The 13,194-nt window shown below is 48.6% G+C and overlaps 1 protein-coding gene and 1 pseudogene across 1 annotated transcript; both read right to left on the bottom strand.

The window, feature by feature from the left end:
* LOC147977006 (F-box protein At5g03970-like) lies at positions 1-1,660 on the bottom strand. The gene has a single exon (XM_087519132.1). The coding sequence runs from the start codon at positions 1,615-1,617 to the stop codon at positions 451-453; it is 1,167 nt and encodes a 388-aa protein (XP_087375258.1). The 5' UTR covers positions 1,618-1,660; the 3' UTR covers positions 1-450.
* Positions 1,661-5,964: 4,304 nt separating this feature from the next.
* On the bottom strand, positions 5,965-7,408 carry LOC147977007 (uncharacterized; annotated as a pseudogene).
* Between the last annotated feature and the right edge of the window lie 5,786 nt (positions 7,409-13,194).

The raw sequence follows: 13,194 nt of genomic DNA on the forward strand, positions 1-13,194 counted from the left end.
GTCAACTCAAGACACTGCAGACCATTTATACCTTAACTGAATCCAGTAGCTTAAACAGAAAGAGAAACAAATCTTGCAATGACTCGCTAATGAATTGGTGGCGACGTCATTTTATTACGCAACACAACTCTCATGTGTGAGTGAGATCATATTATCCAACACCAGTAGGGCAACAATGACAGAAGAAATTATAAATCGGCGCTCAGAAACAGCTATGCTCTTCCTTTCAACTGTATATATAGTAATAAATCACCTTTAAATGGAGCAGTATTGACTAAATCTACAAGAGATCTAAAAGTACCACTGATAGAACATCAAAAGTTGATTTCTCCCCAATACATACTAATTCATTATGCAATATGATGCACACAAATGGTAGATGTTGGGTCTGGATGAAGAGAAACATATGCAAGTAAGAATGCAACGGCATCATAATTTCATATACATTTGTTAGTTGCGAAAGAGTTGTCTTCCACTCAGACATGAAGGACTTGTTGGTAAATTGGTGCAGACGATGGCAGTACCTGGAGCATAGAAGCTTGTGTAAGGAAGTACGTTGCCAAAGGTACCTTTCTCTGAGACCTCCTCGATCTGCATGGACTTGAGATGGATCATATAGACACTAGGGTGCACATAAATGAAGATAACCCCAGCATCTTCAGCAAAACCAACCTCCTCAACTCCATAGATACATGATGCCACCACTTCCGGTGCAATAAAATTCTCAAGATCTATGACCCTTTGATGTGTCCATGTTACGAGCCCGTCAATGCCTGTCAGCAGTGACCACAGATGGAGATTGAGTCCTTCGACTCCGGCCAAACCAAGACGTCCATCCTCTGTCAGCATGATGACAACCTGTCCCCGATAGCTACATAGAGTGTCGCCTGGTAACTTCGCAGTTAGACCCAACCTATGATTATCCAAATCATATTCAAAGATATTATTGTATTCCAGCAGCCAGTAGAGTGTGTTCCCAACTAGAGCTGACGGTGTCGGATCAACTACTAAAGATTGTATATCGATGGAGGTGACCTCACTCCAGACGCCAGTATCGGATGACAATACGCACGCACAGATAGCAGAACTACTTCGACTGAACACGTACACCACGAGGAACGGGCACGACCGGCAGTCGCCGTGGACGGTGTGGCCGGCCGCGCACAGAACCGTACCGTTGTACATCCCGTCACAGGCCGGGGGGGCGGGCAGGTGGCGCTCGTCGCCGGTCAAGAGGTCCCAGACGAGGAGCGTTCCGGATCCGAGCCTTTCCAGGAGGGCTCGGCCGTGGCGGCAGTCGAGGGCCCACCAGTCGTCGTGGGACATCGTGGCGGTGGAGAGCGCGAAGCCGCCGGAGGTGGGGACGAAGAGGGGATGCTCCAACTGGTTGTTGAAGAAGCCGAGGACGGGAGGCGTCCCCCCGTGGAACTCACGGAAGCGGCGGAGGAAGCGGGCGTCGTGCACGAGGCTGCGCCAGTGCTTGGAGACGAAGGAGGCGCGGAAGAGGTAGATGGGCTCCGGCGGGAGGCGCAGGAGGATCTCCAGGAGCAGGTCGTCCGGGGGAAGCGGGAGATAGAGCGGCGGCGGGCCGGGGCGGTCGCCAGCGAGCTCCTCCATAGGTTTGGGAATTGGGGAATTGCATGCCGGGGGTTACTTTTGTTTTGACTTTTTGTCACGCGAGGGTAAATGGGGTTGTGTTTTTTGCTAAATGGGCCCTCGAGTCATTTGTTTGAGGCGTTTTATGCAAAAGAAACCCAGTTTGTATATATTTTCTCTCAGTGTTTGAGCCATAAGGCAACACACGGATCGCCAAAAACACGCATAAATATTTAACCATCCAAGGGTAGTCGCCATGATTGCCCAGATTGGTCCGGGCATCCAAAATCCCGCAAAACCGGCATCAAATTGAAGAGGTTTGGGAAAGTCCAGACCTAGGACTGGCTACATGGACCCACACAAAACCTCTCTCTCTCTCTATGTCATCTCGAGAGCCCTCCCCACATTCAGATCAGATGTGACTGGCGGGCTGACAAGACGCCCGCCTACCCGACAATCACACGGGGGGCGGAGCCCGAAAGCCTACTTCGGCGCTCCGCATTCAACCCGCTGATCCACTTGCAGGTTATGATGGCAGCTTGTTGATGCTAGACATCGTGAAATCTCTGCTCGGCTTGATGATGCTAACAACAGCGACATGTGCGGATGTTGTCCCCTTCTTGGAGGCGCTTTCACGACCTTTTCCTGTGCCCCTCTTCGAGCAATAGGGGAAACCTTGGATCCGCTTCTTCAGATCAGACGACAGCAACATCAACATCGTTCCCCTTCATGAAGGTGTCATCTCGTGGTGTACTCGGTGATGCTATTCAAGACTTGGGACATTGTTTCGGCTCGGGTTGTTTCTCTTGTTCAAGGTACTTTAGCGCTTTGTTGTAGCATCTCATGTCTCTCCGCTCCAGGCACCATGTCTATGCCATCTTTGGTTGTGTCATATGATGTACCCCTTTATTCTCATTTCAACTTCTTTTATCAATGAAGAGAGAAGTGCATATTTCAACCTGTAACACTTAGCATAGTCTAATTTACAAACTATCAACTTTAATATCGTCTCCGAACTCTTAATACCAATCCGGATTCAACCCTCCCCTCCCCCATTGACCGGTTTTTATCAGTTGACCATCCAGTCAACAAGCAACCTCACAAAAAAAATTCAAACATTCCAGAAAAATTCTTTCACATAAAAAATGCAAGAAAAATAAAAAACTGTAAAAAAAAGTCAAGAAAACAATACTAAGCATCTAGGAAAAGTTTTTGAGCTTTGTTTTTGAGTTTTTTTTTCAAAAAACAGGCACATACTTTTTTCAATTTTCCAGAATTTTGAAGTTTTATTTTTATTTTATAGTTTTTCTAAAAAATTGATTATATATTTTTGGATTTTTTGCAGTTTTTTTAATTTTTAATTTTTTGCTGACGTAGCTTGCTGACTGGACATGTTGATTAGATGGTCAACCAGTCAAAAAGGGAGAGGAGGGTTGAATCTTGGCCGGTTTTAATAGTTAGGAGTTGTAATGTAGACATTATTAGACTTGGGGTTTGTAAATTAGACTAAGGCAAGAGTTGATTGAAATATGCATTTCTCTCATCAATGAAAGATACGCAAGCTTTGCGTATTCATGAAAAAATTGAACAGACTTTTCTCGTCAACAAGATCTTTATATCTAGCAAGTCGCAGTCGGATAACATCTATAGAAATCACTAAAGATAACATTGCATGATTAACTCGTCCTGTTTCGCAAAAAAAAAAACTCATCCTCTTTCGCAAGCTAGTGCCACATTTGGCATTGCAAGTTTGTTACAGCCACACAAAGCGCCTAACATCTACGACATCACCAGGCAAAATATTGAGCACCTTGCATGAGTGCCACAGAGACAAAGAACATGACCTAGGTACTTGCATGGCGAGCAACTTCATCAAACAGAGCCAATTTTGGCTACTTTTGAGGGGCAAATTTCAGAGAAAACAATATCTGCAAGTTCAAACAACACTAGGAAAACAGTAACTACCACTTAAACATATTCTCAAGTCTCTCTGCACATCTCAGTATAAAAATGACCTGGAACGAACCAAGGAACGATATGCTGCCAAAAGTGAACACTGTACTACCAAGCTTACGAGTCATGTGCAGTATGGTGGTCAACTTTGTACACAGTAGGGGTAATATCATGTAAACACCACAAGGCATGGTAAAGAAACATCTGATTTACAGTTATACTTTTTTCTTGAAATGAAAGTTGAGATTTAGAGCATCTCCAGCCGTACCCCCAACAGCCCCTCCAAGGCGTTTTTTTGCCGCCGGCGCCCAAAACACAGCCCAGTCGTGCCCCAGGAGCCCGTATTTCGCCGGTTTGGGCCGAAACTGACGCCGGCAGACCCAGGCCGAACCGGGCGCGCTGGGGGGCGCCGGGGAAAGCGATTTTGGCGCGAACAAGAATGGGCCCACCGAGTCAGCGAGACGCCGCTTCGTCGTCCTCATCGCCTCGGTTCCCGTAGGAATCAATGCCAAGGCTGCCGCGCTACCGCGCCGGTCAGCCTCCATTGATGCCTCACGGACGGCGCAGTGAAGGCGTCCGGGACGCGTGCCCCGAATCGGCTATAAAAGCCGACCTCCCCGTTGGTGAACGCATCAGTCGCCACAACTCGCCTTCTCTCGCCTCGTCTCCCACAGAAGCCGCCTCTCCCCCCTCTTCCTCGCCGACGAGCAATGGCCGAGCGGTACCCCGGCGACTCCGCGGCGGCGAACGGCTTCGGCCGACGCCATCTCCATGAGGACGAGGCGCGCCTCCTCTACGAGGCCGACTATCTGGCGCCCCCAGACATGCGGGTGCCGGGCTCGTGGAAGTTGAGCGTCGGCGGCGTCCCGGTACCGGTGCAGCCCGGGGCCGAACGGCGGGCTGAGATTGCCCGCATCCGCTCGTTCCTGACGAAGGCGCAGCGGAACGAGCCGAGGTACGCCGCCGACAGCCACACGCTGTGGACGATGCACTTTCGAGCGCCGCCACGAAGAGCATATCACCTCCGCCAACGGCGTCATCCCCCGCGGCCGCCTCAACGCCAACGGGCGGCGCGAGTGGTAGGGCATGCCCGGCCGCACCCTCGAGGCCGTCCTCGACCACATCGAGACCGGCAACACGCCGCGCCTCTAGTACCCACTGCGCTCGTCATTCTCTCGCCGCCGTGACAGCTCCTGGACGCTGCAGCGAATGGAGCCGGGGACCTCCTCATCGTCGGGCTCCGGCTCGCCGGCGCTCTGCCCATCAAGCCGGAGCCGGAGGAGACGTCGCTTCGTTGCCGCACCCCCAACGGCGCCCTCGTCATCAAAGAGGGCGGCCGCTCCTCCCCGCGCTCCCTCCGCCTGGTCCGGCCGAAGACCGAGCCGGGGCTGCTCCCCGTGAAGCCGGAGCACGCGGAGATGGCCACCGACGACGAGACCGCCCTCAAGGGGGCGAAGGCGGACTACGTCCGCGAGCAGGTGGCGCGCCAACGCCGGGAGTACGTGGAGCTCCAGGCCCGGCGCCGCGGACGCGAGGAGGGCGGCGTCGTCGTCCTTGACAATGACGAGGAGGACGAAGCCAGGCCGTCCAACTCCCCGCGCGTCGGCGACCCTGGTCAGGCGTGCAGTAGGGACGGCGGCGGCTCCGGCAGGGCGCGCGACGCCGATGACGACGGCGGCGACTACACCCGTTTCTACAGGCTCCTCGGCATGTAGAAGGCGGGTGGCGGCCGCGGCGTAGTAGGGCTAGGCGTAGTTTGTATGTTTCTCTGTTTTTTTACATATTTCAATGAAAAATCGCTGAGTTTGTGCCAGATTCGTATTAGATCGCTGAGTTTGCGCGATTTTGGCGGCGACCTGACGGCGATGACTGGGAACGCAATCACCCCCACGCGACAAGCAAACGCCGGTTCGGTCCCAGACGGCTCTTTTTCGACGTCCTGGAGGCCGAACGGCTGGAGATGCTCTTAGTACCCACACAAATGGGAGCATGAATTCACCAAAACCTTCTGGTCATTATATTTTTTGAAATGCATACTCCAACTCTTGATTGATGATCAAAGGGATATAAAATGTATGACATGATAAATTGCATCACGGTAGCACATTAGCACAATGAGCTATGAATTGTGCAGGCACAGGGGGAAGTGTTTCCCAGCTCTAAGAGAAAAGGCCGAATAATTAAGGTCGATCTGAGAGCTGTTGCCGTCCAAGGGGTAGAGAAACAGAACTAAAACACAGCGTCAGGGTTCTAACTGTATTCTATAGCATGCCAGCTTCTTTACCAATGGAGAGAATATCGACCAGTTGCATATGCACGGCAAAATTGTCAAGCCATCCAAGCAAAAAAAAAAAAAGGGAACGTCACATCATCTAGCAACAAAAGCATCGCCGCAGATGTGATAGCACAATCATCTCAACTGTTGTTCAACATTTCAGCTTGATCATCTCCACCACCAATGGTAATTCCTATGAAAAAAAATTACTCAATAAACCAATGGCAACTGGGCTAAAGAACTGATAAGATATGGTGACGCTTCAATGAAACCACTATAATATATCTCACCTTGCACAAAACACTTGCTTTTGCTACAAAATGACATGTAATACAAGATTAATACGATTCATCAAGACACTGTAGATTATCTATCTTGAAACAAATATTCAATAATTTATATTTATTTCTTTTGTGCACAATACATTGAAGGAATAGGGACGCCTTTTTTCTACTCTATCAAAAATAATAATAATGTTGATCTCCTCAATGCCAACATTGGACACAATGGCAGTACCTGGAGCATAGAAACTTGTGTAATGAAGTTCGCCGCCGTACAACCCTTTCTCTGACACCTCCTTGATCTGCATGGACTTGAGATGGATCATATAGACGGTAGCGTGCATATGAATGAAGATCACCCCAGCATCTTGAGCAAAACCAATTCCATAGATACAGTTCGCCGCCACTTCTGGCCCGAGGAAATTCCCAAGATCAATTACCCTTTGATGTGTCCATGTTACCCGCCCATCAATGCTCGCAATCAGTGACCACAGATGAAGATTGTGTCGTTCAACGCCGGCCAAACCAAGCCGTCCATCCTCTGCCGGCATGAGGAGGAACTTCCCCGCCCAGAGAGCGTCGTATGGCATCTCGTGAATTAGACCCAGCCCATGATGATCCAAATCATACTCTAAGATACCAGAGTTTTCCAGCAGCCAGTAGAGTTTATTCCTAACCAGAGTTGACGGTTCCGGAACAACTGATAAATATGGTACAATGATGAAGGTGGTCTCACTCCAGACGCCGGTCTCGGACGACCAGACGGACGCACAGATTGCAGCAGAATTACGTCGTCTGAACATGTACACCACGAGGAACGGGCACCGATGGCAATGGCAATCGGCGTGGCCGGCCGCGCGGAGAACCGCGCCGTTGTCACTCCGCTTGCAGGCGGGGGGAAGGGGCAGGTAGCGCCGGTCGCCGGTCACGAGGTCCCAGACGAGGAGCGTTCGGGACCCTAACTTTTCCAGGAGGGCACGGCCGTGGCGGCAGTCGAGGGCCCACCAGTCGCGGTGGGACATCTTGGCGGCGGCGGAGAGCGCGAAGCCGCCGGAGGTGGGGACGAAGAGGGAATGATCCAGCCGGTTGCTGAAGAAGCCGAGGAGTTCCCCACGTGGAACTCACGGAAGAGGCGGAGGAATCGGGCGTCGTTCACGAGGCTTCGCCAGTGCTTGGAGACGAAGGAGGCGCAGAAGAGGTGGATGGGCTCTGGCGGGAGGATCTCCACGAGCATGTTGTCCGGGAGATGCGGAAGATGGAGCGGCGGCGGCAGGCCGGGGCGGTCGCTGGCGAGCTCGTCCATGGGGTTTTGGGGAAACGAGATTAATACGGGGGCTGCCCCGGAAGAAGGGGTTTTGGGGAAACAAGAAGGACGGTGTCGAGGGCGGCTAGACCTACGGACGCCTTCGTATCTACATCTACACTACTATTAAAAGAGCAAACATAGTTTTTTTTAAAGACACACCACAAAATGTACACGAAATAAGCAGAGCCCTCAGATCTAATTGATTAAGTGAAATTTGAGAACCCATAAGACTACCCATAATGGGAGTAACATAGATAATAACATCACACATATCTAGGTTAAATAGGTGATGTGGCATGCAATAAATGAAGAAAGAGATGAAAGTAGTACTTCCTCCGTCACGGTTTAGAAGGCACAGTTAAATTTGCGTGCGTTTCTACAATAGACAAAGTTTAGTGCGCATTGCATTTATTTCTAGTAGCTATTAGTACTATTTCTATATGCATGCGTAGTGTGAATGCTATTTTTTAACTCATCTCATAATCAATAGATAACCACCTAGGTCCCAGAGAATTTTCAACCGCGCCTTCTAAACCGTGACGGAGGTAGTAACATAGCTAGTTACTACTAGTATGAGTAACATCACACATATCAAGGCAAAATGTGTCTATAGCCTAATAAATGAAGGGCTCCATGTTATCACACATATGTTACTTCCCACTATAGAGGTAGTAACATAGACTAATAACATGAGCATGTTACTAGTCCATGTTACTACCCATTGTGGCTAGTCTAATGTCCCGGTGGTCTGCCAATCAATCGAACGGTTCAGATTGGATGTTCTGCCGCAGACCATCCTCACGCACCTTTTCTTTAGGAAAAAATTCTAACTAATTACTCCCCTGATTTCGTTTACTGTGGGTATAATATTTTGCCAAATATAATCCATGATCTGCGCGTGAGATCTGTGCGTGGGATATTTCGGCGATTCTTTCCAACTATGCTCCTCTACCTTCGCTTCCGTTGTAATTCCCGCATTAATTACTTCAAATCGCACGCCTTCTCCTTCTATCTTTTCGTCTTTCATCTTCGTCCATCTCTTCTCCTCCCCGTCAAGCTCATGGCCATGGAAGATATCCATCTGTGGGAACTGGGAAGACAGATAGCTTGCTTGCGGAGGACGGCGTCCAGTAGGGCGACGGAGTCCACCCGCACGGTGATGTTCCCGCGGAAGGCAGCATCCAACAGGGCAATGGTGGCGTTCCCGCGAAAGGCGGCATCCAGCAAGGCAACGGAGTCGTGCGAGCGTGCCCGCGGAGGGCGGCGTTCACCAAGGCGACGGCGAGGTCGCAGATGGACGTCACGGCATGCCGTTCGAAGGATTGCCGCCTCACGCAGCCCAACGATGATGACTATGTGGTGCATGCTAGCGGCCAACATGCAAGCGCTCACGATGGCCTTGGCATGGCGCAGGTCGACGTCCAGCACTCCCACGCCTCGTGGAGTCGCGGACTTCTACGGACTCTTTAAGGTTCCCGCGGATGACGACCAGGGCGTCGTCACAGCTGTCCTGGAGGACGGTCGCCAAAAGCAGGCCGAGAATGGCGACGACGTGTCGCACACGGGCAGCCAGCATGCAGGCGCTGATGATGGACACTGCATCGCGCAATGCGACGACCACCACGCAGGCATCCACACACTTGAGACACAGGTGCAGTCGCTCAGCACCGCATCCATCAGGGATTTAGGGGCTCTGTTTTTGTCATCTAAGAGCATCTTCAACGGCCGCGCTAAGCGCCGCGCGTAAAAAACCTGTTTGCCGCACGCGCTTCGGCTGGTTTAGCGCGTCTGTCTGTGCTGGCTCCAGCAGCCGCGCTATAATGTAGCGCGCGCGCGCCGCTCCAGCAGAGCGCAAAAATATAGCGCGCGCGCCGCACAAACCACATATACATGTATTTTATGAGCAAAAATGATCAAACAAACAAAATAAATCAACAATAAATAGTTCAATTTTGTTATCATTACAACTCAAACAAATAGTTTATCGTTCAGTACAACAAATGCAATAAACACAACAAATAGTTCATGAACAATACAATGTCGAATGCAGATATCATCATGCTCTTTGTCGTCCATGCCATGCCCACCACTCTTCAATCAAATCATTCTGAAGTTCATTGTGCGTTGCGGGACGCCGAATGGCATGATAGGAGGCAATAAAACGGGCTACCCTTTCAGCCCTCCGTCGCACTCGCACGGGATATCCCAAGAGCTCATACTGTGAGTAGTCTAAATCTTGGCCACGCTCATTCTCGATGATCATGTTGTGCATGATCACACAAGCGTGCATGATTTACCGAAGCATTTTTTGATCCCAAAATCTAGCCGGTCCTCTCACAATAGCAAATTGGGCTTGCAAAATCCCAAATGCTCTCTCCACATCTTTTCTAGCCGCCGCATGAGCATTGTGGAAGTCAAGATTTTTCTTACCTTCCGGCTTTTTCAACGGCTTCACGAAGGTTTGCCACTTTGGATAGATGCCATCCGCTAGATAATAGCCATAGTTGTACGTACGGCCATTTGCTACAAACTGCACCGGTGGCAACTCACCGTTTGCAATCTTATTCATCAGTGGTGACCGGTTGACAACATTGATGTCATTCAAAGATCCAGGCATTTCAAAGAATGCATGCCAAATCCAAGTCTCCTGATCGGCCACCGCTTCAAGGATTATAGTGGAACCCTTTTTTTGGCCGTGGAATTGCCCATGCCATGCCTTTGGACAATTCTTCCAACTTCAATGCATGCAATCTATTGAGCCAAGCATGCCAGAAAAACCGCAAGCTTTGTTCATCGCCAATAGCCTTGCGACGTCTTCAGCATTGGGAGATCTCAAATACTCCTCGCCAAACACCTACACAATTCCCACTGCAAAGCGCTTGACACACATGATGGCTTGGCTCTCACCCATAGCCAAGTGATCATCAACAAGATCAGCCGGTATACCGTATGCCAACATACGCAAAGCGGTTGTCACCTTCTGAAAGGTGCTATGCCCAAGCTCTCCGGCGGCATTCCTCCTTTGCTGAAAAAAACGGTCATGGCTCGCTAGTTTCTCTGCAATGCGCCTGAACAACTCGGTGCTCATCCTAAACCGGCGACGAAAATACGACTCAGGGTATATGGGATTCTCCGCAAAATAATGCCTGATCAATCTGTTGTGGGCATCGATCCTATCCCTCCAAATTTTCTACCGACCCATAACCGAACCATCGTGCTTCGGTTTTTTTATATGCATAGCTAGGATCATTGCAAGATCCTCCTCCTCTTCCATATCAAATTCTTCTTCGGAAGAATCATACGACGAACTCATCTACAATGTTCAATACTATACTATAAAAACTACAATTCAAAACATGCATCAAATTCATGAAGTTTGAGCAATACATACCTTGTAGGCATTTTGTCAAACACCTTGCGGGCACGGCGCGGCAGCGAGCGCTCGGGCGCTGTTCCTCGGATGACGGAGGCGCGCGAGCGCCGGTGGGACTAGGAGGGGATGGGGCGGAAGCGCGGGCGCGCGGGGATAGGCCGGGGAAGCCTGAATGGTCGCCGGGGGGCGCGGGCGGCGGCGGCGGCGCGGCCGGACGGGGGGTAGAAGTGGGAGAGGAAGTGCGGGCGCGAGCGCTGGAGTGTGCCGCGCGCTGCAGCGGGCGCCCGAAATACACCGCGCGTCTAAGTGTTTTCGACCGCGCGCCCAACCCGTTATAGTGCGCGCGCCGTTTTTGCGCGTCCGCTGGAGCGACCCGCCGCGTTGCGCGCGCGCTAAAACGACCTAATTTGCGGCGTGACGCTAGTTTAGCACGGCTGTTGGAGATGCTCTAATCATGGACCAGCGAGTAAGTGAAAAGAAGAGTGAGGAGAGAAGAGCACAGCAAGGACAGGGTGTGCAAGCGATTTATACCAATGTTCTTCTGTGTTCTAGAAATCAAACTAAATAAAATTTCTGAAATAAATTTTATATAGTTTAATAGGGAAAGGGTTCTGGAGATGGTTCTTTCGTCCCTTCATTCAAAACACAGAGTTTAAGGACGATGAGTAAAACTGAAGCTCTAACAAATTGCGGATTAAGAATTGAGATATAGAAAATGCATTGTTCATTTTCTTCATTGAAAAAAACCCGACACGCCACATATAAATAGAAAATACTAAGTTATAGCTAGATTTTTTCATGGAAATATTTTTGCTGAAGAGACAACGATATTTAGCTGCAGGCTGTGTCATCTTTTTGTTTTATAGTTGTTTAAACTTTGTGGCGTTGCTGCTCTTGTTGGCCTTCTTTAGGTTGATATACTCTCCCCTTCTTAATATATTTACATGCAATTCTCATGCGTGTTCCCGGAAAAAAAAAAGAAATGAGTGTTTGCGAAATTGGAGCATTGCATTTTTAAGTAAGTTTTCAACCATTATTTTTTTGCATAAAATTACTTATCTATATGCAAATGATTTCTCTGTTTTTAGTAGCCTTGCAGGACATCAGAGAGCAGATAACACATTGGCCACATCTCCAGTAAACGTGGCAATCATACTAAATCATAAAAGGTTGGAGACTGGCTATTGAAAGAATGATACTTTCTGAACTAATACGAGTATTGATTAACTCATATTTGTGTTTCTAGGCTGCCTTAATTTTTCTAATAGCTATTTTGACCTTTCTCTTGGCAGGAAGTATGAATGCAATGTTTGAGAAGACTAGGACTCTGAAAATTGTAAGTGTGGGAGATTGTGGTTTCAAAGTTATTGATAAAGATGATTATGAATGAAGTCACACTTATCTTAAGGTTATTAAAATACTTCATATGAAATTAAACTTTATTTTCTTCATTATAATATAGGACACGAAGCAGAGTTATGTGCTTGTATGGAGGGAATATTCATTGCCATTCAGAGATCAGAGTTGCCTATTTGTGTGAAACTAGACACGCTATCAGTAGTGAACGTGCTCAAGGAGAAGGATCTACACAGATCAATGTTTGCATCATTGATTGCTGAGATCAATCATCTTTTGTCTCCTCGTTTTGGTTCCGGCTTGCGAGAGGTAGTAAAGCAGATTGTAATGATGATGATGCTATTTGATTAATGCAAGATTTTACCCGTAAAAAAAGACATATAGGACAAGATATTCTCAACACGCATGCCGTTACTACTATCAGTTTGACATTCCATACCTTGTAAGCTCCAATGCAATTCGTCAACCATGTTTGAAACCCTGGTATTTACTTTCTGATCAAACGAATCAGCTATTTTTATGTTTATATTGAAGCAACACTAATATGACAAGGGAAAATGATGCAGAAACTCAACCTCATGACAATTGTATGAAAAACCTATTTTGCAGGTACACCTGATGCGATTGCCACAATACAACTGGCCAGGCAACTGGATAGGTGGTTAAGACTAGAGAAAATGGGTGAATGGGTGAAGGTAAATACTGATTCTTTTCAATTCTTTTTCAAAAAATAATGACCAACCACGTGAGTGCTTGCAACCACAAAGGGGGGGTGTTACTGACTGTTGCTCTAAACATTTAGAGATGAAGCAATGCGGTGAAAACCGAAGTCAGAGCATAGGTGTGTTGCTAGGCAACTGATTGCACATGACATTGCAAACTATTTATTAATAGATTGTTGTTTCCACTGAAAGAAAAAAATGCATGAATGGTGCATTGTCCAATTTTTTTGGGTGGTGGACGAGAGCGGGTTGTATTATTTTTATGCAACGACATCCTCATCGTGCTAGAGTCGAAACACCCCCCCCCCCTCAGTTTGGAGCAGTGAAATATG

Source organism: Triticum urartu, chromosome 4A (genome assembly GCF_056163025.1).
Source record: "Triticum urartu cultivar PI428250 chromosome 4A, HENAU_Tu73, whole genome shotgun sequence".
In the NCBI taxonomy this organism is placed as follows: domain Eukaryota; kingdom Viridiplantae; phylum Streptophyta; class Magnoliopsida; order Poales; family Poaceae; genus Triticum; species Triticum urartu.